At 42.1% G+C, this 27,795-nt stretch overlaps 1 protein-coding gene across 2 annotated transcripts in view; it reads left to right on the forward strand.

Annotated features, from left to right (window-relative positions):
- Window positions 1-2,175: 2,175 nt before the first annotated feature.
- LOC149317482 (N-terminal EF-hand calcium-binding protein 1-like) overlaps window positions 2,176-27,795 on the forward strand; it is a 58,375-nt gene continuing 32,755 nt past the window's right edge. For both annotated transcript variants that reach the window (XM_089518918.1, XM_089518919.1), the window contains exons 1-4: window positions 2,176-2,382; window positions 5,997-6,021; window positions 18,806-18,914; window positions 26,837-26,862. In XM_089518918.1, the coding sequence (XP_089375044.1) occupies window positions 2,251-2,382; window positions 5,997-6,021; window positions 18,806-18,914; window positions 26,837-26,862 (292 nt within the window). In that variant the 5' untranslated portion in view covers window positions 2,176-2,250. The remainder of the gene's footprint in view (window positions 2,383-5,996; window positions 6,022-18,805; window positions 18,915-26,836; window positions 26,863-27,795) is intronic.

A 27,795-nucleotide genomic window follows, 5' to 3' on the forward strand; every position in this document is an offset into this window, starting at 1 on the left:
ATCTGGCCAAACTGGACCCCCAAGACACCTTTGTTGTTGAGTCTGCTCTGGACTTTAACAATCAGGAGTGTGCCAAATGTCCAAGCACTAAGAAATAGGCTTGTAAGAAATAAATTATTATTGGGTTTATTTTTAAAATTACAGTATTTGTACCCTGCCCTTTAGCCCAAAAGGTTCTCAGAGTAAACAAACAGCTTCATTTATATACTGCTTCATACTGAACTAAGAGTGTCTAAGCAGTTTTCAACTGTAAGCTAATTGCCCCCAACAATCTTGGTAATTTTAACGACCTCGGAAGGATGCAAGCCTGAGTCAAGCTTAAGCCCTTTTGCTGGTATTGAGCTCGCAACCTAATGGTTGTGAGTGAGTGGCTGCAGTACAGGCATTTAACCACTACGCCACCAGTGCTCTCCTTACAATTGTTATTATTTTTAATTACGTGGTTCCCTGCCCTCAGGTTTACAACCTAAAAAGACATGACACAAAAGGAGAAGGGAATGGTGGTGGGGAAGGGGATCAGGTCCAGTAGTTCTTCTCTCCCTCTCAGGCCTGGACCAAGGCAGATGGATTGGAGGGAGGGCTCTCCTTCTTAGCTTAGGACAAGCCTGATGGAGCTGGACCTGCACCTCTCCCTCCATGGCCGGATGGCACCAGATGGACTGGAGGGAGGGCCCTGCTTCTTAGAAGGCACTTGGAAGGCAGAGGTCCAAGTAGCAGTAGAACCAGCAGCTTCTTCTTCCTCCTGGACCCTGAAGGCCCTTATCACACAAGCAAAATTTGAAGTTATCCCAGGGTCAATGTGAAGGCAATGTGTAGGCAATGCAGGGGCAATCATGAGGTCTCAAGTTTGTTTATCACACGATGCCAAATGCAATCAGGGGCCATCTTAAACACAATCGGGGGCGTTCCAGGGTCATTTCAGTTAGGTAAATTCGGGGGGAAAGAGGATTTACCGAACCCTGGAATGACCCTGGAATGACCCCAATTGTGTTTGAGCTGACTCCTGGTTGAAACCCCATGACTGCCCCTGCATTGTCTTCACATTGACCCTAGGATAACTTCAAATTTTGCTCGTGTGATAAGGGCCATAGTCACTGTGTCCTCCCATTCTCTCTGCTGGATTGTTTTTCAGCAGAGCCCTGTCAAGTCCTGGTTTTATAGCCCTAGCAAGCAAAGCTGCTGTGAGTGATGGCAGACACAGTGCCTACTGAGTCAGGGCCTCAGTCCTGAAGAGAGAGGAATCCATTTGGAAGGCAGAGGTCCAATTACGAGTAGAACCAGCAGCTTCTTCCTCCCCCTGGCTGCTGTGGCCCTCCTTCTCTCTCTGCTTGGATGCCTTACGCTCTTCTCTCCACAGCAGTGCCAGCTGGAATGGAGGGAGAGTGCCTCACCAGCTGCTGGGACTGGCAAGGATGGCTCTCCTCTCCCCCAGAGCCCATTGTTACCATATGATTGTTATATATTATTGCTACTGTAAGGGCCGATACAGACAGGCCAAAATAAAGCTGCTTCGGAACACTTTGGAGGTATGCTGTTTAAATGATGCATGTGTCCTAAAAGGCCAGAAGCTGTACCAAAGCTGTGCTCCAGTCCCAAGGCCACCCATTGGTTTTGCATGGCTAAACCAGGATTTGAACCCCAGTTTCCATAGTCAAAGGGTATATCTACACTGTCAAAACATCTGACAGGATCCTGGGATCTCTAGCATTACAGGCTCTTTATTGCCTTCACCAAAAAAACCCTGCAGATCCCAGCACACTTGTACAAATGGCCCCAAGGCAAAAAGGGGTGTCAAGGGGCATTCTTTCCACAGTGGAGATCAAGGCTGAGCAGGTGTCCTAAGAGCAAAGGATGTAGAGCCCATTCAAAGCATAAAAACACTCCTAGAAATATGCATCCAGGCTTCTTAGCCAGGCTCACCATGGAGGACAGACAGTTTAGCACTCCTCCTGGCAGAAGGTGGGGATGGAGGGCAGGTCCTGGAAAAGGAGGACGGCTGGCTGCACCCAGGGCCCAGCACTCAAACCACTAGACCAGGCTGCCTCTCTGAGCTGCACAGTCCCAGAAAGGGAGGGATGGTTTGGAACAGCAAGGGACCCTTTTGCTGGCTAGAGAGAGACTCGCCTGACGCCTAGAAGGGGCGGGGAAGGCAGAGGAGTGGCAAAGGCAGAGAAGGAGCTGCTGGGGCTGGCAGAGCATCTCTCTGGCAGCAGAGCCACAGCAACAGGAGCGGGATCGTCACGCGTCGGAATGGAGGCTGGCAGTGGCGAAGAAGAAGAGGGCAACGGGGACGCCTCCTCCTTGCCTTCCTCCCTGGGCTCCTGCGAGGTCCTCTGCTCTGCTTCCACCAAGAAGACCAAAGGGCTCTCCATCTTCCTGGATGTAAGGCATGCATTGAGCGCACCTGCCTAGCTCTCCTGGGATGCATCCGCACTGCAGAAATAATCCAGTTTGATACAGCTTGAACTGCTGGGGCTCCGTGCTTTGGAATTCTGGGAAGAGTGGTGGCACCAGAGTGGTGCCACAACCAACTACCATTCCCAGAATTCCAAAGCACGGAGCCCCAGCAGTTCAAGAGGTATCAAACCGGATCATTTCTGCCGTGCGGATGCAGCATCCTTCAGGCGGAGGAGTGCGAGTGCCTTTGCATCGAGGCACTTTTTCTTCTGTGAAAGGGGGGGGGGGGGCATGCTTGGTGTGGCCATTGTGTGTTGTTGTTGTTGTTGTTGTTGTTGTGTGCCTTCAAGTCGTGTCTGGCTTGTGGCGACCTTATCCTGGGGTTTCCCATGGCAAGATTTCTTAACCATCCTTGGCCATCTTCTGAGGCTGAGAGAGTGTGACCTGCCCAGGGGTTTTTCATGGGGATTCAAACTCTGGTCTCTATAGAGTCCAATGCTCCAACCACTGTACCACGCTGTCTCTCCTAAGCTTGGGTGTGTTGGGTGCCTTCAAGTTCTTTCTGACTTACAGCAGTCCAAAGGTGACCCTTTTCTGGGGTTTTCTCAGTCAGATTTGTCCAGAAGAGGTTTGGCATGGCTTTCCCCTGAGGCTGAGAGAGTGTGACTTGGCAAAGGTCTCCCAGTGGGTTTCTTCTTCCCCTCTCGGACCTCTTCCCATGTTTTTATGCTGAGCTCTCATGCAGTCCTATATCTTCCAAGATACGGCTTTGCTTTCAAGTAGTATGAAACAGTCTTTGCATCTGCTTACATACAGTCAGCCCTCCTTATCCAAGGATTTTTTTATCCATGGATCCAAGCATCCACTCCTTGAAAACAATTCCCCAAAAGGATACATTCCGAATAGCAAGCCTTGGTTTTCCATTTTATATAAGGGGTGTCCCTTTCACTATGCCATTGTATTTAATGGGATTTGAGCATCCATGGATTTTGTTATCCATGGGGCGGGGGTCCTAGAACCTAACCTCAGTGGATAACAAGGGCCCACTGTATTTTTCTTGGCTGGCTGTACCAGTGTGGTTTTTTTAAAAATTAAATATATAAATTCATTTGATTTGGTAACAAAATGTATTATTTTCATGGCAGCATGCTTGTTTCCTGCTTCAGGAAACAAGCTTTCCTGCTTCACTTCAGGGGGTGATTGTGATTTAGCTGCTCTGCAAGGTGTTTTCACAGTTTTCTAAGGAAAAAACAACCAACTGTACCTACAAGTAGACAAAATTCAGAATGCCCTGCCTGCTAGTGTTGAGTCCCTCTCCTTAAAAAGAATCTCAAAGTCCTAAACATATCACAAAGGAACTCCAAAGGTAACTCCATGCCAAACTCCTCAAGATGCAAATCATGTACTTATTCCCACTTTCCCCAACAGTGGAACTCGTAATTTTGGAAAATGGGTTAGACATCTCTCTACCTGCTCTCAGATCAACACTGTGCCAGTTTAAAACAAAAACAGTTAAACATACAAATACAGCAGGGTTGCAAAAATTAAAAATCCTATTAGGGGGAGTATGCCGACTTAGAGATATTCTGCAGATATTCAGATGCAGATATTCAGAGGAGAGTGGTTTACTCTCCTTTTCCGTGTAGAAAGAGATCTTGTAGCACCTTTGATGCTTTTGGTGGAGCAGAAGCCAGGGACAGACATATATATGCCATAGGTATGTGAGAATGTCAATTCAAATTCAAAATCCTTTGGGTATGGAAATGAAGTGGCAAGTCCAGTTTTAACTATGGACAAACACATACCCATTGGATATGGAAATAAGATGGCAAGACCAGCTAGACCTTGGAAACTAGCCTGCAGGTGGGGAGAATAGATGAGTGTAGAATGCCCCCTTGAGGATGGGGTCAGAGAGTGTGTAGTCGGGAAGTAGACTGGAGTCTACGGAAGCTCATGCTGCCAACTTATTTCTTTCAGTGAGTCTCAAAGGTGCTACAAAATCTCTCTACATACTGATTCTACATAGCTATATACTGTATCCTCTGAGATTAATGACTTATACCTCCAAGCAGGACAAATTGTTTAGCATGGGATGTAGTAAAAACATTTTTGGCAACAGTTCATTGCAAGCTTTACAAAGAGATTCCAGTACACTATTAGGAACAACTTCTTGATGGTAAGAGCTGTTCGAGAGTGGAACACACTTCTTGGGAGAGTGGTGGAGTCTCCTTCTTTTGAAGGTTTTAAACAGAGGCTGGTTGACCATCTATTGGAAATGCTTTGATTGTGTATTCCTGCATGGCAGGGAGTTGGATTGGATGGCCCTTGGGGTCCTTCCAACTCTATGATTCTGTGAGCTATCCTGAGAGGAAATCTCTTTGAACTCAATAGGACCTCCTTCTACACTGACTTAATAATAAATAATAATAAAATTTTTATTTATATACCGCTTTTCTAAAAAATCAAAGCGGTTAACAACAAGTGCAATTCACAACAATAAAGCAACATCAAACATTAAAAACATCTACATCATCTCATAAGCAACAATAACATCAATAGCAATAAAAACCAAAACACATGACAGCTCAACAATGCTGTCTGGAGGAGAAGGGGACTTCAAGTGGACTGTGCCCTGTGTTGCTGAGCTGCTTCACATTGCTGCAGACTCTGGTTGTTGTTGTTACTCGCTGTCAAGTTGGTTTCAACTTATGGGGATACAAGAAATAACAGACCTGCTCAGGTCTTGCAAATTCAGGGCTGCGGCTTCCTTGATTGAGTCTATTCACCTGTTATGGAGTCTTCCTCTTTTCCCACTGCCTTCAGCTTTACCAAGCATTGTCATCTTGTCCAATGATGATATGTCCAAAATACAATAGCTTCATTGTAGTCATTCTGATTTGTAGGGAGAGTTCAGGCTTGATTTGTTCTTAGCAAGACTTGTTCAGAGGAAGTATGCCTTCCCCTGAGGCTGAGAGAATGTGACTTGCCAAAGGTCAACCACTGGGTTTCATGGCTGAGCAGGAATCAAACCCTGGTCTCTAGAGGTGAGTCCAACCAACGCAAATCACTATGCCACACTGACTGCAGTTTAGGAGTTGCATTTTGTTTCAGTTTTTAAGAAAAGTAGTAGTAGAAGAAAAGGAAAACCCTGTATGCTCTTGATTTAAAAACCTCTTTTTTAAATAGTGTGTTCCAATAATCTTTTGAGTTCTTTGCATTCATGTGGGATTCTATTATATCTGAATTAAGTATGGTATCACCTTTCTAGTGTGACAACAAAAGTGGGCATGAATGATGGCACAATTGTGGCCATCCATTTAAGAGATTTGCACAATGAGTGGGGATGAATGCACTTTGGACTTTTGCCATGAGACAATGTTACTTCTAAAGTTAAGCTTCCTCAGAAATGAAAGATAGACAACCTGATCCCTTCCAGCAATTTTGGGCTACAGCTCTCATAATACCTGTCCCTTGGCCATATTGACTGAAGTTTATAGAATTTGTAGTCTAAAACCACAAGTTGGTGACCCAATGGAATCAATCTGTCTATACTATCTACAAAATACTAACAATAAATCTTGTTTATTTTTATTTTTTAGATACTGAGAAGAGCAGACAAAAATGGTAAGTCCATTATTTGTGATTTTAAAGAATCACACCAATAAAATAGTAGGAGGCGCAGTGGGATATAGTTCTGTTTCTTGCTCCTCAATTTCTACAGCACTCAGGCCTTCAGCTTTCAGCTGGGTGTGTCAGAAGGGCTTTAAATGGTGTGTGCTGTACTATGAACCCAGTTTTACGTGCATTTTAAACTGTTTAAAGTATTTTAATATGTTTGTCTATTTGATTTGGGGGGAAATTATACCATATATTGTTTGAACAGTATTTTGTTTTAACCTTACACTGTAAGCCACCTTGGATCCCATATTGAGAGAAAAGGTGGGATCAGACTGACAGAATAAGACTGAGGTCATATGATTGAACCCAGTGCCTTCCTGTGAGAGCAGGAGTTCTGGGATGCAAAGGGATTCATATATGGAACTATCTTGTTCACTAAAATAAATGGAAATCCTCTTGGTGATATAGAAACACCAGGTACTTTACAGAAATTTCACAACAAGCCATTATACCTCTTTTATTCTATTTGTTAGAGACATAAAGATATCCGATTGATTCTTGACTTGCCCACTTGCAATAGGGGCCAAGATACAGTAGAGACTCTGTTATGTCAGTCGTGGAATTAGGGAAGCTGTAGTCCAATACAGAACCTCTGTAAAGTGGTGTGAGTGTTGGACTTGGACTCCTTTGATACCATTGACCATGGTATTCTTCTAAGCCGTCTTTCTGGAATGGGGCTTGGGGGCACTGTTATGCATTGGTTCTGGCCTTTCTTGGAGGGGCAAACTCAGAAGATGGTGCTGGGGGACTCCTGTTTGACCCCCTGGTCATTGGCCTGTGGGGTCCCTCGGGGCTCTGTTCTACCCCCTGTGTTATTTAATATCTGTATGAAACCGCTGGGAGAGGTCAACTGGAGTTTTGGATTGAGATGTCACCAGTATGCTGATGACACCCAACTCTATCTCTCTTTCCCATCTGATTCCAAGGAAGTTATCTCTGTACTGAACCAGTGTCTGATGTCAATGATAGAATGGTTGATGGCAAACAAATTGAAGCTTAATCCAGACAAGACAGAGGTGCTCCTAGTCAGTCATAAAGTAGATCAGGGAATTAGGGCTTTGCTTGTGCCGGATGGGGTTACACTCCCACTGAAATTTCAGGCTCACAGCTTGGGTGTGCTCCTGGACTCCAGTCTGAACCTGGATGCCCAGGTTTCAGCAGTGGCCAGGAGTGCATTTGCACAGCTAAAACTTGTGCACCAGCTGCACCCATTCCTTGAAATGTCAGTTCTGGCTACAGTGATAGATGCCTTGACTGCATCCCGTTTGGACTACTGTAATGCACTCTACGTGGGGCTACCTTTGGGAACTGTTTGGAAACTTCAGCAGGTTCAAAATTCCACAGCCAGAATGCTGACCAGGGCCAGTTATAGGGAGCATATAACTCCCTTGTTGAAACAACTTCACTGGCTACCAGTTTGTTTCCGAGCACAATTTAAAGTGCTGGTCATGATCTATAAAACCTTACATGGCTTAGGTCCAGATTATCTGAGAAACTGTATTTCCCCATATGAACCTACCAGAACCCTAAAGTCTTCAGGAAAAGGCTTTCTTTCTCTCAGTCCTACCCCATCACAGGCTCGCCGGGTGAGAACACGAGAGAGAGCCTTCTTGGTGGCTGCTCCTGCGCTGTGAAATGCCCTTCCATGGGAAGCAAATCTGGCCCCCTCCCTGCTTGCCTTCCGTCAGCAAGCAAAAACAGCTTTATTCAGGCAGGCTTTTAATGTCTAATCATGGGACAGCTTTTTATATGGGGTGTTTGTTATATGGTGTGGGTATCATGTTTTTATTGTGGTTTTAATGTTTGTAATTTTATATTGTTTTTATGTGAAGTTTTAATTGTTTAAATGTGTTTTTGTTTGTGAGCCATCTTGGGTCCCTTCTGGGAGAAAGGTGGCATAGAGGTAAAATAAATAAATAAATAAAATCAGGGTTCAGATTCCTGCACAGCTGTGGAAACCCAGTGGGTGAGCCCAAGAGGAAGGCAGTGTCAAAGCTCCTCTGAATAAATCTTGCAAAAAAAAAAAAAAAAACCACAAAAACTAATGAGGTTGCAATTAGCTGGAATCAACTTCTAAGCCCCTAACAACAAGATTTAATTATAAAATTATATTACATTAGTCCCATGTGTCCAGAACACACCAGATTAGGGAAGCATTTTGTTGTTATCTGACTTCAAGTCACATATGCTGCCCTATTCCTAAGCAAAAATGTCTATGGAAAAGTAGAACTATTAAGTGCAAACAGAAAATGGAGAGAATGAAACAGCACCTGTGCAGTGCTTACATTTCATTTAATAACATTCCTGAAGGCAAAGCAATGAAAATTCTGTAATTAAGAACTGATGAAAAGCACAGCAGGGATGGTGGTGAATACACAATGTGCTATATTTTATTCAAAGGCAAATAACTGTGTACCAAGAAAAGGGGAGAGCAACAACCAGCAGCGAAATGGTTGCTTCCTCTGTAAATTAGTTTGAAGCTTTCTTTTTGGTCATGCAGGGGAGGACACGTTCTGGAAGGATCCAGGAAAAAGTTTCTACCCCCATGATTTGCTGTAGCTACCCCATTTCTGAGAAACAAAACTGGAAGTGTCCTCTAAAATTTGCTTTGCAAGAGCATTGATATACTTGGAGGCTTCCAGGGGTGGACATTCTAATGCTTCAGTCAATTTGGTGATGGAGTAGGGACAAGAAAGTCTGTGGACTGCCAAAAGTAGAAGAGGGCCCATGATCCTGCTCTTACTTTAATGGATCTTCATGTTTTGTGTTAAAGTGAAGAGTTAGGTTCCCAGATTTCTTCTCCAGTCCTCAGAATGAGGGGAAGGAATCTCAGAGTAACAGCACAACATTGCAATGACTTGGTATTGTCCACATCTATTCCTCATTTGTTAAATTCTGTGGTTTTTGTGTGAATGAGATACTTTAAATTGTGCAGCTCTCCTTAATGACACACTGGAGACTGCTCTTGGAATAACCGCTCCCAGATTATGGAATGGCCTGCCAGAAGAGACCCATCACATTACCAATTTAAACAGCTTTTAAAAAGTGGATATCTCTGGCATGCCTTTCCTGAATAGATACCAGCCACAAAAATCGGAACCCATTACCCCTCTGAATCTGCTATAGCCACTGTTTGATTTGTTAATTTTAAGGTATGTTTTAAATTGTGAATAGTTTAATTGTTATTTTAGGAGGGGATATGGGATTGTACTGTTTTAATTTGTAAGCCACCCCAGTTGTCTCGGACGAAGAGGTGGGATACAAATAAAATATTTATTTATTTATTTATTTATTTATTTATTTATTTATTTATTAGTGCTGTACTAACAGTTAGCAGAGGTGGATAGCAAAAGGAAAGGGGGAAAGTTGGTTTTAGCAAGTACAAAACTGAGCCAATATAGCATGATGGTTTGAGCGTTGGAGTAAGTCTCAAGGACAAAGTTTTGGAATTCAATATGTTGCAAAATATATGATCATAGGAAAACAGCTACATTCAGCTAAGGAATAAAATATTGTGATATTCACCACAGGAGTGCACCAGGAGGAGAGAAATGTTGGTTGGATATCAGAAATAAAAATCAATGTTCACAGCACTGACAACTGCACCAACTGCCATATTTTGCCAGTCTGGATGAGCCCTATTTTGGCAGCTAAACTGCTAGTGTATTATTTGGAAGTGATGACTAAAAGGATTAAGAATTTATTCAAGAAAATGATTAAAATATTGAAGATTGGGGATTTTTTGTTTGTTGAGTTGTTATTTACTTGATAGAAAAGTTTGATCTTTTTTGTTAGTTTTGTTTTAAACTATTTGACTAATAATTTCTAAAGAGCTGTATCTAAAGCAGCATTAATTTTTATTCTACAACAGAGAATTGATCTCAGCTCAAAAGATCAATGCTTCCAGCCAGAAAAATTGGAGCAATATTGACTAGTAGGATGCTAGCTAAGCTTTCAGTTGGAAAGTAAGTATTCCTCTGCTTAATTTCACACTTCTCATTCAGTGGAGGCAGGCACTGAAAAAATATGAAAGGGTAAGTACTTGGGAATAAATGAGGTAGGATTTTGGGGTCATGCCTGATCTAGGTGAAACAGCGAGGCACGTGCTACAAGTACATTTTCTTGATTCTTCCAAATAATGAAATCATTGTCTCCTAAATAAAACAGTAGCATCAAATTTTTGAGTCTATAGCCTTTCATGACATAATATATATTAATACTGAATACTTCAGGGACCAGATGATTGGCTATAGTTGATGAAATGGATGCTGTATTTCCTCCATGATTCTCTTTTGTGATGTACTATTTGAGTCTGGCAGAATTCTTATGACAAACCATCAGTGGTCTGTACTGTGCATTTATTTTATAATTTTCCTGCTTCAGTGGATTCCCCTATGAGTACTATGGTTGTTTTATCATTTTTCAGTTTCCTTTCTGCTGTGTAGCTTTTATGGCATTCTATTTCTTTCCGTGCCATTTGGTGCACCAAGACTCATGATAAATCCTTTCCTTTCTACAGCTTTGTACCACTCACTGCTTTGCTTTCAACAATGTACTCTACAGCTCTGGCAACCCTGCCTGTTCCTAAGACTGATAACCAGGGAACTGATTTTGACTGTTTATTACCTGTTCTTAATTGGTGTTCCTAGTTCTCTGTAAGAAAGAGCTCTGAGTGCAGTATGTTGGGCAGATGGCACCAGCCGGGAGATAGTAACCTCGCATAAAGGTCAGGTGCCATAGAGTATTACAGCAACTTGCAGCCCTGGGACAAAAAGAAGTGGATTCCCTGAGACCCTGGTTGCCAGCCCAGGATTGTTTGCTCTTTTATAATATGGCTGCTCTTTAGTGCCAAAGGTTTTGTGGGTGAGCATCCCTGTGCACAAACATACACTGCTATTAACATTGTCAGAGAGCCTTACCACACTGAGGTTTTTGCTGCTTTTTGCAGCTCAGATCTGACGTGACTGTGAGTCCAATGATGCAGATTCACACAATAATGTGAAGGTGTTATCAGACACCATTCCTTTCTATGGGGGCTCGTTCCATGGTGCTTCCGCAGTGAATCCAAAGTGACTCCTCATTTTGATGAATTCGGGGGGAAAGTGAATTCACAGAATTCACTTTCAAGCTCACTTCGATTTCACTCCGAATTGGTCTGGTGTGGAATGCAACTTTGCTTTTCCTCTGGTACACCACCGCAACCCCCCTGGGTTGCAAATTTCCCATGATGCAGCGCAGCAACTTTCCCCCATTTCCTTTCGGTGGTCCTTTCACTTATAGGGGGGCACCTTCAGGGCAACTCATTTTTTGGGAATATATATATGTGTGTATGTGTGTGAATGTGAATATACAGATATGTCTGTCTGTCTGTCTGTCTGTATGTGTGTTGAAATTGCTGAAATGGAAGGAAAAATAAAAAGGGGGGATGAAGAAGACACAGAAATATTCACAAGGCAAATATTCATGTAATCATGCAATTACGTGAAACAGGGAACAAGAACTTGCGTCCCTTTTCACCCCAGAAATGTACAAGGTCACGATACTTTCAGACCCCCACTGAGCATGTGCAAGGGTGCCGATTTGAATCGTTGAATCCCACTGGTGTGGTAATACAATTTGCACTCACTCCACTTTGCGTGAATCCGCATCACGTGACTTGCCTTGGATTCAATTCCCCCTCAGTTCGGAAGGGCAATGAAAGAGCAACCAGGTGTGATAAAACATTCACATTATAACGTGAATTTGCATAGCTGAACCAGGAGTCACCCTGGATCTGAGCTGCAAAAACCTCTGTGTGATAAACATCAGAGTGAAAACTGGAGATGGTTCCAGTACCTTTAAATGGATATGTATATAAGAGGGGATTTCAGCAGGTATTGATTGTTATCTGGTTGTGTGACAAACAGCACTTGCTGAAATCCCCACTGCCACACAATAATTAAAGATACAGGAGCTATTTTTCAGCTTGACAGCCTCAACTGCTATGGAAGTAAGGGAAGGAAAGGTGAGAAAAGCAATTCTAAAGAACCTCATGTGTACAGAGACAGAAGGGAGAAATCCTTCCTTCTCAGATTTTACAAACCTGGATTTGATTCTCTATGTATTCATCAGTGTTGGTGGTGGTGAATTGCGGTCTGCAGCAAAAGGAAGAAGAAGGAAATGCTAGGGCCACTACGTGGAGAAGATGGAGAAATGTTAACAGGGAAAAGAGAAAAGGCAAAATTGCTCAACACCTTTGCTTCAATCTTCTCAGAAAAGATAAAGGGTGCTCAACCTGAGGATAATGGAGCAGAGGACAGAAAAGGGGAAATCCAGCACAGAATAAGTAAATAGATGAACTACATCCAAGGATTTAAAAAGAACTGACAAATGTAATATCGGAGCCATTGGCAATAATCTTTGAGAACTATGGAGAACAGGAGAAGTCCCAGCAGACTGGAGGAGGGCAAATACTGTCCCCATCTTCAAAAAGGAGAAAAAAGAGGACCCCAACAATTATTGTCCAGTTAGTCTGACATCTAAACTAGAGAAGATTCTAGAGCAGATTATTAAACACAGAGAGTCTGTGAACATCTAGAAAGCAATGCCATAATCACAAAAAGTCAACATGGGTTTCAGAGAAAGAAGTCATGCCAGACAACTCTTGTCTCTTTTTTGATAGAATTACCAGCTTAGTAGATGAAGGGAATGCTGTGGATATAGTATATTTTGATATCAGTAAGGCCTTTGACAAAGTTCCTCATGACATTCTTGCAAACAAGCTAGTGAAATGTGGGCTAGACAAAGTTACTGTTACATGGATTTGTAATTGGTTGACCGGCCGAATCCAAAGGGTACTCAACAATGGGTCCTTTTCATCCTGGAGGGAAGTGACCAGTGGGGTCCCACAGGGCTCTGTCCTGGGGCCAGTGCTATTCAACATCTTTGTCAATGACCTGGATGACAGAATTGGGAGCATACTTATCAAATTTGCAGATGACACCAAATTAGGAGGAATAGCTAATACTCTAGAGGACAGGATCAAAATTCAAAATGACCTGAACAGACTAGAAGGCTGGGCCAAAGAATAATCCCATGCGGGCATTGTTTGGAAATCAGGTGTCTGCTATGCAAGTCTCCTTCAGAAAACACAATCCTTTTCATTACAACAGTTTTTTTTTTAAAAAACAACATAAAGAAAAAAAGGTACTATACAGTGGTCCCTTGGCATCCATTGGAGTTTTGTTGGAGCCCCCTATCCCCCCCCCCCCACCATGGATACCAAAATCTGTGGATGCTCAAGTCCCATTAAATCCAATTGATAGTAAAATGGTATCCAGAATCAAGGTTTCCCTATATTTGGGGGGGAATATTTTCAAGCTGTGGATGTTTGAATCTGTGATAAATAATCAGTGGATACAGAGGGCTGACTGTATTTATTTCTCAATATATCATGGCCAGGTTACTGAAACCTTGAATCTTATACACATCAATCTAAATTAAAATATTGGTCTTAGTTGTACTTCATGATAATGTAGTTAAGATCTGAATGATACATTGCAGCCTGCTGAGCAAATTCAAGTAATCTTAGTATTTTACTGGGCACACTGTTAGTGAGTAAGCTGTCAAAGATAAATACCATTTTCATTTGAAAGAGAAGCATGTATTTTACAGTTTCATTTGTTCTCCAAAGGTGGAGGAAGTCTTGCTGAATACAGGTTTCTATGGCTACTTGAGAAATGCTAATATAACACATTAAAGAAGATATGTGAGAGCGGGAAGATGGGTGAAATCATGTCTTGAAAGCTACGTTGCCAATACTGCATTTGGTTAACTTTCATCTGGCTGAAGAAAATGTCACTTCAGGATAGGATTTTTGTTTCATGAGTCATCCATCTTCATATGAACCCACTGCAACAAGTGAACTTTGAGAGGGATCAAAGAATAGAAAATGAGGATCTTCTGCTTTGGAAATTACTGAAAGAAATTGGATAAAACCATCTGTGCTCACTTCAGCCTCTTATAGTACCTAAGGCTCATGTTTGATAAGACATTTTGGAGGACAGCAAAAGTGTGATTATCTTGCAGCCACTGTGAGCTTAAGAGAGGCCAGTCCAAGAAGGCTGAGAGATTATTATTTACTTCATGGTCCCTTTAGCACTTTTAGCTGCACATGTGAAAAATCTGTCTGCCTGGTTCTTACCAAGGTTTCTCAGAATGCCACTAGCATTCAATCTCTATCCCAGTTTTGCATGGGGTTGTGAGGCTTAATTACATAGAAATTCCTCTATACCTTTGTGCACATTCTCCCCAAATAAATGGAAACCTTTCTCATGTGCACATTTTCCAACGTACACATCACTCTATGGTTACTACAGCTCTCCTAGGAAGTAAGAGAGTCACCAAAAGCATCTTGTCATCATTATTTGGCTTCATAGTGGCTGGTTTGGTGGGAAATCTGCTCTAGATTTTAGTCCAGACTTTATAGGAGCTGTTCACAGACTTGAACATTATCCTCCAAAATATAATCTTGCATAGATCCCTAGAGTAAAATTCAGAGCAGGATTAGTACAAGAGGGTCATCTGCTGCCACTGGCTGAATCATTGTCTCCTACAGGCTCTTCTACCGAGGTCCAAAAGCCAAGAACTACTTGGCATCCATGACCCAATGGGGTCTTCTATTAGACTCAAGAAATAAAACAAATGAACAGTAATGGTATCTCAGCTTCAGAATCAAGATTTGGGGGGGGGGGGGATCTATTGGCTGGCATCCTGTTTAGCAGTTACACAATTGTAAGCTGCACTTACAATCTTGTAACTGCTGGGGATTCACATTTATGACCAAACATGACCCCCCCAAGCCTACCTTTACAGGTAGGTTTGACCAGGAGAGTGCTGCATATGTCCTTTCCCAACACCCTGATTTGTAGAGTCTCAAAAACATTTCAGTTGATGTGCTCCTAGGCTGCAAAGGTTTGTTGGTGGTACAATGATGGAGTTCCATCATCATAGTTATGTTGAAAGTGCAGGCTCTCACCTGCTACCTATTGGACTGTTTTACTCTGCTGACATTTTTTCCTGAACAACAGTATAATTGGTCCTCACTATTCCACAGATTCTGCATCTTTAGCACCAACCCAGTCTAATAAAGATGTACGCTTAGTTATCATTTTCTGTAAGTTTAGTGTTCATCAGCATATCTTGCTGTAGTAAATCCCACAGTTTAATTATACTCTTTGTCAAGAAACTGTTGTTTTTTTAGCCAAGAAAATCCATATTTTATTTTGACAAATATATCTGACAAAGTCTTTCAGCATCAATAATGTAGGCAAAAGTAAAGTGGTTAATAAATTTTGAAACTCTACCAAACAGAAACAAAGAAGGAAAACATTTGTTATTTAGGAGTTGCTCACTTTGGTTGCTTTCCATCACAAAGTTTACAAAATTCAGTCCTGTTGATTTGCACCCTGGACATAGACAGGAAACCAAAGTAGTTATAAAACCATTGGGACATGTTCAGAATCAGTAAACTAGTTACTGTACTGTATTCTGAACCAACTGCATGTTGCATTGATTATTTAGCCACAGCTGCCTACTCCTGCTGTAAGGCCTGGAGAGTTTAATGGAACATCCTTTGTTAGGAGGAGGTCTGGAAAATGGAGTTCTCAGTGCATCACCATCAAATGGGTTTAGCTAGAACACTAGAAATTCCACTTTTTAGTCTGCCAGGTTAATAACAAATAATGAGGAAAACCATTATAAACTGGGCCTGAATTGCAGGATAGTTTCTGCCAAGTACACAATGACTCATGTTCTAAATTAGGGGAGTTTATTTGTGAAGTTTGGCCCCATACTACTGTTAACGTGAATTAATTCTGTAATCTATAAGCCACAACATATGTCCTTAATTTTTTTAATGACCTCTAATGTCACAGAGGGAAGATAAATATTTCCTTTCCTTTTATTTTGTTACATGAAAAATTCATCATACTACAGTTTCAAATGTATTTTTTTAAAACAACAACAAAAACAACACATGCACATACACAAGGAAGTGGAATTTGTGAAATGGGCAAACTTGTTGAACAGACAATATATGATTCTAGGTCAAAAATACATCCAAAGTAGACATTTGTGAAGACAAATTTATTGCACACTCAGTGTTTCACATTTATTGTCTGATGCCAACAGACAGACGCATTTAGATTCAGAATTTGTTGTTTGACAACTCTGCTGAAAGAGAAAAACAGCTCAAGCAAGACACTATGCCATTGTATATAGTAGTTTATAGCTTTCAGTGCCTTAGCTGATTTACAGTGCTAAACAGACACTCCTAATTTCCTGTCTCTTCATGTCTAACAGTGCCAGAGGCAAGCTTTACAGGGTGTAGAAGGGAAAAATTTTCACAATTTGCAGTCTGTTGTTATTTGAAAAGCCGTGGAGTTAATATTGTGGCTGAACTGACAGGCATTCATTTTCACAGCACACTCTTTAGTTTGTTCATTTCCCCTTAAGTGACAGATGTGGTCAATACTTTGACTTGGATGGATTCCGTTTGAATGATGCGGAACCAGCATCCTGTCAAAATTCACACATGAGGATTGCATTTTCCATAGAAGACTAGTACAGTACTTATATTGTAACTTCCCATTATTAGAGACAAGTTGCACATCACCCCATGATGTTACTGGTGTGCAGTCACTGGGAAGCAGTTCTGAGAACATAAGTCAACCCAAAGGAAAGATATCACCAGGTATGCGTCAAAACATTTCACCACCATTTGTCACTGTTCTTAAAGGGCCAGCATTCAATAATGGTCCTTCTGTAAAAGTATGCAATGCATACCTCAATTAACAAGGCCTCTGACAAAGAAGCTCCTTTTTTTTTTTTAAGTTGATTCAATGGGAGCCCACCCTGCATCCACTTCTTGTCTTCTGACTAGCTGGAAGGTTTTTTTACAGCATTAACATTGGAAGGAGGATGAAGGAGGACTGGAGAAAGAAGACTTTCACTGTTGGATTGCAGCAGCCTGTCTGCAGTAAACAGTACAGCTTGACCTGGGAAAGAATGCCCTGGGAGTCAACTCTGGGTGATCCTTCTGTAGCTGTGTGTGCTTACTTACAACAGACAAGGTAAACAGCTACATCCAGAATCACTTACTGAGCATATATGAAGAGTAGAGCTGAAAGAAAAGAGGAAAACAGATTATCCTGCCTCACCAGCTACCCTGGCATGTTGATAAATCTGTAAGTTTTGCCACCAGCATGGAAATCATAAGGAAACTAGAGGCCATTGAAATCAATAAATCATCACAAGACACATTTTGGAAGACACTTTCAAGTAATTTCTAAAAGATTAAAAATGTTTTTGTTAACTTATGCAAGGCTTACCTGACCTAGTTGTTTCATTTCTCATATGCAGAATATTATGTTTTGAATAAACAGTTTGCAGAAACATGTTGAACTGCTCTCCCTTTTGTGATATAGGACCCTATCCCTATTTTTTTCCATGTTATTTCTACTTCTGGTACTAAAGTTGCTAATAAAGAAATAAAACCCAGGAACACATCTTCTTAATTAACTAAGATTTACCTGTATTGTCACCAAATGACTAAGAAATGAGTGTAGCTCATCATCATAATTTGACGCTACTCTTCCAGAACCTTAAATGCAGAACATCAGGCTATCTCAAGGCAAGGACTTTGGAACATATAGCTGTCTCCTAGTGAGAAAATAAGGGGAAAAGTCAGGTTAAATGGCATATGCAGTGCAAATGTGAGGCATGGAAATGAACAACACTAAGGAGTTTATCATACGGGAGGAATTTCTCTTAATTTTGAATGAAAAGAAAGTGAGACCACAACGCATTCACGTGAATTTGCTAGTTCAGCGAATTTACGTGAATTCAAATTGCATTCGAACTGACTTCCCATTACCCGAAAATAGCTTGCTATTGCCTGAAATTGCGTGTGGTAGTCTATCATGCAATAACATGAAACCCCATGATTGCATTCGGATTGCCATTGGATTATACTTCCAATTTCCCTTGTCTGATAAACTCCTGTGTTGTTTGATTCAAAAGACTGGGATCAGCCAAGGTGAAGTAGTAGGCCCAAGATTCTTTCAGGGTGTGGTTGGCTGGAATGATTGTGGAGACTGATGTGAAGAAGGTGCATCATCAATGAGCTATTGAGATAATTATCATATGTTGCTGAATACAGGAAAAGAGATTCCAGCTCAACATTAGGAAGAACTTCCTGACAGTAGGGGCTGTTTGACAGTGGAACACACTCCCTCAGAGTGTAGTGGAGTCTCCTGCCTTAGAGGTCTTTAAACAGAAGCTGGATGGCCATCTGTCGGGGAAGCTTTGATTGAGAGTTCCTGCATGGCAGGGGATTGGACTGGAAGGCCCTTGTGGTCTCTTCCAACTCTATGATTCTATGATTCTAACCACTCGCACCTTTCCTCCAGTCTTGAGTCTTCTATTTGACTGTTTCTGATGCTGCTGAGATACTTCATGTTGTAGCTTGGTTATTGATTGAGGAAGCAGCTGCGCTGGTTACCTGGTAATAACAATCAGTTGTGCTTCTTGATTACCATTGATGCATATAGGGTTTACTTTGAATTATGTTGAAATTTAACCCACAGAAATCATTTGATGCTTTTTAAAATACCATTTTAAAATCAACTGGGTGAAAAGGCAGATCTGGTAGTATATGTAACCAATTTTTCTTCTGTTTCCTTAATTTCAGATGATGGCAAACTGTCCTTTGATGAATTCAAAGCCTACTTTGCTGATGGAATCCTGAGCAGAGAGGAGCTTCATGAGCTTTTTCATGCTATTGACACACACAGTACAGAGTGAGTCACATTTATTGGGGGGGAAACGTTTGAAAGCATATGATGTGAAAAGAGGAGCTGGACAAGCTGGTTTGGTGCCAGATTATCACAGTTCAGGGAATGCTGTGAAAGGAGATTTATAATTTTATACTTATACTGTTTATACAAAATTATATAACTTTTTATACAAAACAGTTTTGTATAAACTGTATAAGTTTTTGTACTTATACCGTATAAGTATAAAATTATAAATGTTATATAAGAATACAAAACTGAGGCTTGTCTCTGACAGAAGGCAGATAGGGGAAAGATGGCATAGAAATAGGGAAAAGCTGTAATAGGGATAGGATGGCCAACTGTTGAGAACTAAACAGGGTTTTGGAAGGATTTTGTGAAGGATTAAATAGTTCAGCGATTAATTTTTGATTTAAATATCTATTAGTAAACTTCTACTCCTTTTTTTATTTTTTTACAACTGTTTCTGTCTGTTCCTGTTAGGTTTGGATAGAAAGTCTGGCTATGCTTACCACAGTGAAACCTCTGAATAACACATTCACTGGTTCACATAGGGATCACATCTGACCCCAGTACCAGATCCAGGGAGGGATCTTGAGGGACAAGGGGTAAGGTGAATGATAGGAGTCCAAGGGCTTGTAACTGCAAAGCCAGCCCAGAGAGGAGACCTATCATGTATAGTTTACTTGGAAAGGCAATGTGGATTTGCTATATGAATTATCTGGTAAAACCATTGCTTCTTAGGGCCCATTCACATTACAAAAAAATCGGTTCTGAAACCGATTCAATCACGTGAAGTTCCTACTCACCCCGAATCTCACACAAGCGAATCCGGGGCTTGCACACCCGTTCCGTGTTAAATGGCCCCTAGCGCGGTGTTTTTGAAATCGGCGCAAATACCGTTTCTTTTGGAAAACCCCGGGTCCTGGGAATGAGAACTTGGCACCGATCATGATCGAGGCAAATTGAGGGAGGGATTTAGGTCAGAGGGTGGGCAAAGGGCAAGGCATTTCCTCCCCTCATCGGAGGGGAGGGGGGGGAGGAAAGAGCCCTGGGAAGAAGGGAGCAAGGGAAGGCATTCTTTAGGAGCCTCTTTTCCCTGCATCCCCTGCCCAAAGCCCTCTGTCGCTGGGCATTCCTTCCCTTGCAGGAGGAAAAAATTCAGGTCACGAACGGAGCTCACGTCAGGCAACCCCCCCCCTTTTCAAATTAAAACAATTTTTTTGGAGCAAATATGCGCATTGAATACATTATGTTTGTATTCCAGAGGCAGATGGAGCTGGGCTTGCACTTTATATCCTTGGATCTCCTTGCCTTCTGCAGAGGGGGAAGCTACAAATGTTGCAAACAATCAATGTTACATTTTTAACAATTTTTTTGGAGCGAATATGCGCATGGTTTGTCTTCTTGAGCAGATACAGCAAGGGAAGCAAAGGGAAAGCTAATGTTGCTTTTAAAAGCATAAAAAAAATGCATGGCAATCCCATCCTTTGCCTGGGACAGGGGCAGATCTGACCCCAAAGCCCACAGGTTTATAAAAAAAGAGAGAGAGAGAGAGGCATCTCTCTCCCTGCTTCAGCCGCTGAAACCCCTGTGCCTGGCTCTTTAAAAAGGGAGGACACTTTCCCCGATGCCCTGCAAACATTACCATGACGATAGCTTGATTGGCAGCAGCCACCTCGCCAGCAGACACAGAATGCATTCAATTTCTAATTTGCAGGTCAAAATGCATTCAATTTCAAATTTGTAGTGGGCACTTGCTAACGGAGCGATTCGGGGGAGGGGCATCCGGATCAGCCCAGTTCCTTCCAGGTCTTTTAGACCAGTATGAATGGGGCCTTAAATAAAACATGAATTAATGCACCGTCTGCCTGGTAATCACTGCCTCTATGTGTGATTTTAAGCAAAAATCTTATTGGGGAAAAATGAGCTAATCAATCTAATGCTCATGAGTAACCTCCAAATTTTGATTTTTACATATGTTTGCTGGATGAGGAAGGTCTCATTCTGCACCCTCTCTCCATTTTTCCTGATAGCAACTCATTATCCTTGCTCTGGGCCATTGGTTTTCTTACTCTGGTCCATCAGATATTTCAGATTTCATTTCCTAGAAGCTCCAGCCCGCATGACCAATGGTCAGGGATTCTGGGAACTGGAGTTAAAAACATATGGAGGACCAAGACTGAGGACAACTGGTCTAAATTTCCATGTAGATTTCTGCATCTGTTTTTGAGGCTGCCTTCTCTATGTTCTTTGCTGCATTTCTCCAGAAGAGTACATTTTAGCTTACTCTCCAGATATCATGAGCATCAGGAACAGTGACTTTTCAGCTGTGAGAAGACTGGAAAAAGAGTTTGTGCCGAATTTAAGGGTGTTTTAGGAGAATGGGAAAATAGATTATTTTTATCATTTCCATAGTGGAACTGGGCTGTAGTTCTCACTAGTAGGGCAACTCTACGATGCAAGGAAAAAGCTGTAAGGTCTTCTTATCTCACTCTATGTCCAGAAGAAAAGCACTGAAATACAGAATCCTCTTTAACTTAGAGTCCTATGGGAATCAAAGAGGAAATAAAGCCTAAGTTAGGTAGAGCCATGATGAAGAAAAAGTCTACTTACAGAAAATTGGAAGATTTTAGAGATTTCAAGTTATCTCAAACACATACAGGCCATTGTGACATAGATCCTGAAATATTTTGACTCATTTTACTGATAAAGATACTGCCAGAACATTAGTGGGAGCTACAAAGAACAAATGTGACATGCATAGCATGGAAACAGTGCTGAGTCCGTATGACTGATATACATGAGTATATACAGTATAGGTCTAGCAATTTTAGTCAGAAAATTGATACAAAAAACCTGAGTCGACTTATCCATGGGTCAATGTAAGTGCTGTACTATAAAAAGGAACCATCCCCTGTTGAAAGGCCAAGAGTGTAATCTGTCTTGGAAGCATTGATCCCCCTCCACTCTTTCATCTATCCAACCATCAGTATGAGCACACTTATGCGTGCTGGAATCTTGTAAGTTCTTTGGCATTGTTTTCCTTTGCTTTATCCTTTAAATCCTTTGTTACATTCCCCTAAGTTTTACCCTTGACTTATCCATGGGTGATAGAAAAATCCATAATTCTGGCCCCAGAACCTTCTTTTGATTTGTACATGAGGTTGACTTATAGTCAAGCATATACAGTACCTGTTTCTGAAGGCCCCAGAACCCTATTGATGGGAGATAGGTATACAACTCACATCAACGTAGTTGATTTCAGACACCTCTGACCAAATGGAGGAGAGCTGATATTTTGAGCTGCAGCTCCTGATAGACTCATGGACACAGGATTATTGGAGATTATTGGGGAAATGCATGAAAGAAGAGTTAGCTAAAAAAAACTACTACTCTTTTCACCAATGTAATTGATTTCAGATATTCTGTCCTCCATGTCATCAGAGTAGGGCATTGAGCTATTCTGAGGCTGAAAGAGTGTCAAAGAGTTACCCATATTACGACTCCTGGGCCCACCTCTGACTGGATGGCCCTTGGGGGTCCCTTCAAACTCTAGGATCCTATGTATTCCTGCATGGCAGAAGGAGGTTGGACTGAATGGCCCTTGGGATCTCCTCCAACTCTTGGATTCTGTGTATTCCTGAATGGCAGAAGGGAGTTGGACTGGATGGCCCTGGCTCTCTTCCAACTTTAAAATCCTATGTATTCCTGCATGCCAGAAGGGGGTTGGACTGGATGGTCCCTTCTAACTCTAAAATTCCTTCTTCGGACTACAACCAAAGTAGATGGCCTTGTTGTTGTTATGTGCCTTCCAGCTGTTTCAAGTTAAGGAAAATTCTTTGTTTGGACTTCTGCCATGTTATTTTGGTCACTTTTTGCTTTGAAGGTGAGCAGGGGGAGGATCTTCAAAGGAAGCTCTGTAATGTAAATGAAATTAGCACCCACACACGTAATTAGCATAAATGTTCGCTTGTTCCATTTTGATCATTCGGGAAACTTGTCAACAATGTCTCTCTCCCCCCTGAGAGGGAGGGACAAACAATTTAAAAAAAAAATCAGAATGAGACAAAGATTGGTTTGACACAACACTAGTGTTCAGTCTACTAACAGAGTCCATTAATGGCCTTCAATTTGTTCTTGCAGAATTCTGCAAACAGGGTCTGACCATAGCAGTCCCCCCCCCCCCCCGTCACTGTGAAGACTCCAAGTAATTTTTCATTAAAGCTGTAACATTTACTTGATAATAAGCCCCACTGAACTCAATGGAACTTACTTCTGAGTAAGCACACGTAGCATTGGGCTGTAAAGAGAGTGTATATAGTGTCATTAATTATAAGAAGTATTATTTTGGGAGCCAACTGGATTGCTGTCTTATCTTCTGACTAGGCTTCTTTGCCTTTGTTGAGCAGAAATCCAACACACCTTCTCATACAATGATACAGTCACTGTGAAAGTCATGCATTTTTCCATGTGAATATCTACATTTGGAGTGACTGTGAAAGGCAAAAGGGAGGTACAAACTCAAGCCAAGACTGAAGTTCAGAACAGAATACTGCCAAATACAAATTAAAAGTAACTTTCTCCTTAATGTTTGCCTCTACTCCAATATTTAGAATTGACATTCTCATACATTAATGTTATATATAGGTCTGTCCCTGGCTTTTCACTCCACCACATGCATCTGCGGAAGTAGACTTAAGTCTGAGAAACCTCATTCTGCCAACTTCTGCCTTAAGTTCATCTCAAAAGTGCTACAAGACCTTTTTACATACATTTACTATTTAGAGTTAATTTGGGAATCAAGTGCTATGTCTTATAAAATGATTGCTTGGAAAGTATTCATTTTAAAGTTTAACCCAGTTAAAAGCTTAAAACAAGACTATGCAGAACAGAAAATCGGCCTTACACATCTTTTGACATTTTGCTGGAACATTGCTAAGCGTTCCACTTCTAAAGGCGTTGGCATTGCAATTAGAGACCTGGGGCTCAGGTGGCAGAAGCTGGCCCTGCATCCCATCTGCAGTTCCCTTTACCAAACTGTACTGATTACACAGATTAACACCAGCTGTGGCTTTCCACTTCCTCACCCCAGAGCTCTCCTTCATGAAAGAGGTGGGTGCTGTTTTCCTCACAGAACAACACGATTACACAGCCAAGGAGACAACTCACAAAAAGGGGCCTTGCAGTGTGCAATGATGGTGTGAATATGTTCTTCACATAATCAGGCTGCATTTGCACTGTAGAAATAATCCAGTTTGACACTACTTTGGCTTCATCCACACTGGAGAAATAACCTGGTTTTGCACCACTTTAACTGCCCTGGCTCAAGGCTATGGAATTCTGGGAGTTGGAATTTGTTGTGGGACCCAAAGCAGACCTCCAGAGGGGGATGAACACCTGGGGGAATGGTTGCAACCAGCCAGGGCACCTCTGCAAAAGGACGAAGGTTTCCCCTATTGCAGATTGTTGCCCCTCCCTCCCTTCCCTCTCAGGAAGAGAGGGCAAAGCTGTCTACTGGCTTGCCCACCTGCCTGGCCAGCTGCCCATTCCCTCCAAGTCTGGCTTTGGTTGCCTTAGTAGCTGACCTATACAGGAACAGGACAGGGGGGATGTGTCCCTGTCAGCTCTGCTGGACCTCTCTGTGGCTTTCGATACCATCATGCTATCCTTTGGAGCTGCCATGCTGGGATGAGACTTTGAGGCACTGTTTTACAGTGGCTTCATTCCTTCCTGGAGGAGCAAACCCAGAGGGTAGTGTTGGGGACTCTTGTTTGACTCTTTAGCCATTGGCCTATGGGGGTTTTCCAGGGTTCTGTTTTGTCCCCTATGCTACTTAACATATACATGAAACATCTGGAAAAGGTCATTCAGAATTTTGGTGTACTGTGCCATCTCTATGTGGATGACACCTAACTCTACTACTCCTCTCCACCCCAATCCAAGGAGGCTCTCTTGGTCCTAAACCAGTGTCTGTCGTCAGTAGTGGACTGGATGAGGACAAACAAACTGAAACTTATATACCTTGCTGAATGTCCAGGCCAGTGGCGGCCTATTTCCCTCTGGAGGGAAGCTGCAGCTTCCAAACCGTGCGGCTTCCCTCTGGAGTATAAAAAACCCAGTGGTGCATTACAGACGGGCCAATGAGATGCCATCGTTACGCCCAAGGGGTAGTGCTTCCTGACATGCCTTGCCCCTCGTGCGTAACGAGTATGTCAAAATGGCAGCGCCGCATACAGATGGGCACTGCCATTTTGACATCACAGACACACAGCATCCGGACATCACACGCCAGAAGTGGCGCCGCGAGTGCGCACCTCGCGCCTTGCGGCGCCACTTCCGGGACACAGGAAGAAGTGCCATTTTGGCGCTTCTTTCTTGCTGTGCCCGGGAACCGCACGGTTTGGCTGTTGCGGTTCCCAGACGCAGCAACCGGCAGCGGCGCAAGACCAACCGTTTTGGGCGGTCTGTAATGCGCCAGTGTTTCCAGGTTCTTTTTAAGGTGCTGGAGTGACGTCGCGATTAGTATGCCACCACTCCGTACTAGGGTTAGGGACCATGCGGTTGGTGCACGGTCTCTAACCCTAGTATCACCACCTCCATGCCCCTTTTGGCCTATCTGTCTCAGGCCAAAATCCAGACAAGACAAAGGTGCTCCTAGTCCATTAAAAGGCAGATCAAGGAAAAGAGATTCAGCTTGTGTTAGATAGGGTTGCATTCCCTCTGAAGATTTGTGTTGATAGCTTGGGCAGTTCTCCTGGACTCAGCTTTGAACCTAAGAGCCCAGGCTTTTGCAGTGGCTAGGAACAATTTTGCAAAGCTTGTTCACCAACTGTGCCTATTCCTTGAGACATCAAATCTGGTCATGGTGGGACTGGTACATTCTTTAGTTACATCCCATTTGGACTATTGTAACATTCTCTCTCTACATGGAGTTAGTACAGTATAAAGAGCTGCAGCCAGAATTAGGCAGGTTACAGGTGCTATACTACTGTCCTGTTACAACAGCTCCACTGGCTGCCAGTTTGTTTCCGGGCACAATGCAAACTGCTGGTTATGACTATAAAGCCCTATATGGCTCAAGTGTAGGCTGTCTGGCAGACCATATCTCCCTCTATGAACCTGCCCAAGCCTGGAGATCTTCAAGAGATGCCCTTTTCCAGTCCCGCTACTGTCACAAACATGGTTGGTGGGGGCAGGAGAGGGCCTTCTCATTGCTGTCCCTAGACTCTGGAACTCCCTTCCCAATGAGGTAATAATAATAATAATAATAATATAAAATTTATTTATAACCCACCCCATCTGCACTCAGGCAATCGGGGCAGCGTACAGCATTAAAAATTATACAAATCATATCCCCCAACCCTCCTTCCCTCCCTCAAAATAGAATTAACTATTTTACACTTTAAAACATGTTAAAAGATAAATAACAATTTAAACAATAAATAAAAACAAGCAAACAGCAAATGGGATCAATCCATTATTTTCTCTCTTTGGTGGCTGGGCATCTATTCAGGAAAGGCCTGAATGGCCCCCACGCTGCTGTGCTTCTGTCACCAGGCAAAGGCCCTTTCAGTCCAGCAGGCTTTTAAAATGGCAATTTTTTAAAGAATGGGCTGAGAGTACTGTATTGTTTTTAGACAGACCTGTTTGGTTGTTTTTTTTTAAATAGCACTTTATTTTTTAAAGTGAAGTTTTAAATCATTTTAATATTGTCAATCATTTAACCCCCATTGTTATGTTTACTTTTTAATATCTTTTTAGCTGCATTGGTTTTTAAATTGAATTTCAATTTTGGGAGAAAGGTTGAAAAGAAATCATCATCACCATCATCATCATTGTCATCCTCTTCATCTAAATAAAAAAAAGTTAACAGAATTACAAATTAGCAACACACCACTCATATTATGATGTCCTTTTCCTTTCAGCAATCTTGACACTGAAGAACTGTTTGGTAAGTGACTTTTGAATCTGAATAAAAGTAAATAAATTCATCTCTTCTGGGGAAGCTACAGACTGGTGGATCTCAACAAAGAATCCCTGGTACACATTGAGCAGATCATGATCAAATGCACCAGTTAACTGCATAAAATGCAAGGGCTAGAGACTGTTTGGGGAGCTGTAAAAGATGGAGAAGCCATTACTGCTAATGCAAATGAAAGCAGAGACTGGCACAGAATTAAATATACTTCTGATATATGTTAATCTCACCGTTTGAGAAAGTTACTTTTGGGGACTGAAACCCCAAGAATGCATTAGTCATTGTGACTGGGTATTGCAGAAATTGTAGCCTGAATTTAACTTTTGAAGAATGGGTTTAATCTAAACATCTTTCATTTATGATATGTGAGACCGCATGCATGAGTGCATGCACTGGCCAGGATCCAAATAGCCACTTAAGAGACACATTAATTGTTCAGGGCATATACTTAGACAACAAACAAGATTTCATCAGTAGCTTTTTTACATATGTACACACATGCATACAAATCACTTGCTTTGGCCTTGTCTGCAGTATAATTCTCAGCCACTCAGAAATGCAATAGTATTTCCATATTAAATTTCCTTCTCTTCTTATAAAAGTGCATCTATCCCTCAGTCACGTTAAGTCATTTGCTTGAAATAGATTCCAGTTTGCTCAAGGGATAATCTCTCTCTCTCTCTCTCTCTGGAGATTATCGCACTGCGTTCTGAGAACGTTCCTATCATCACGTGATGAGAACGTTCCTGGAACAGATATTACTGCATTAGTAAACTAGAACGTGATCAGAACGTGATCAGAACTGCATTTTACCGCACAGCGATTCCTGAAACCGTTCCGAGAACATATTCCACCAAGGCCGCCTCCGTCTCCTGATTGGCTGAAAGAATGACAGGCAGGGAGGCA

The sequence above is a fragment of the Sceloporus occidentalis genome, unplaced genomic scaffold (genome assembly GCF_023333645.1).
Source record: "Sceloporus occidentalis isolate IW3139 unplaced genomic scaffold, rSceOcc1.0.p SCAF_3, whole genome shotgun sequence".
Classification (NCBI taxonomy): domain Eukaryota; kingdom Metazoa; phylum Chordata; class Lepidosauria; order Squamata; family Phrynosomatidae; genus Sceloporus; species Sceloporus occidentalis.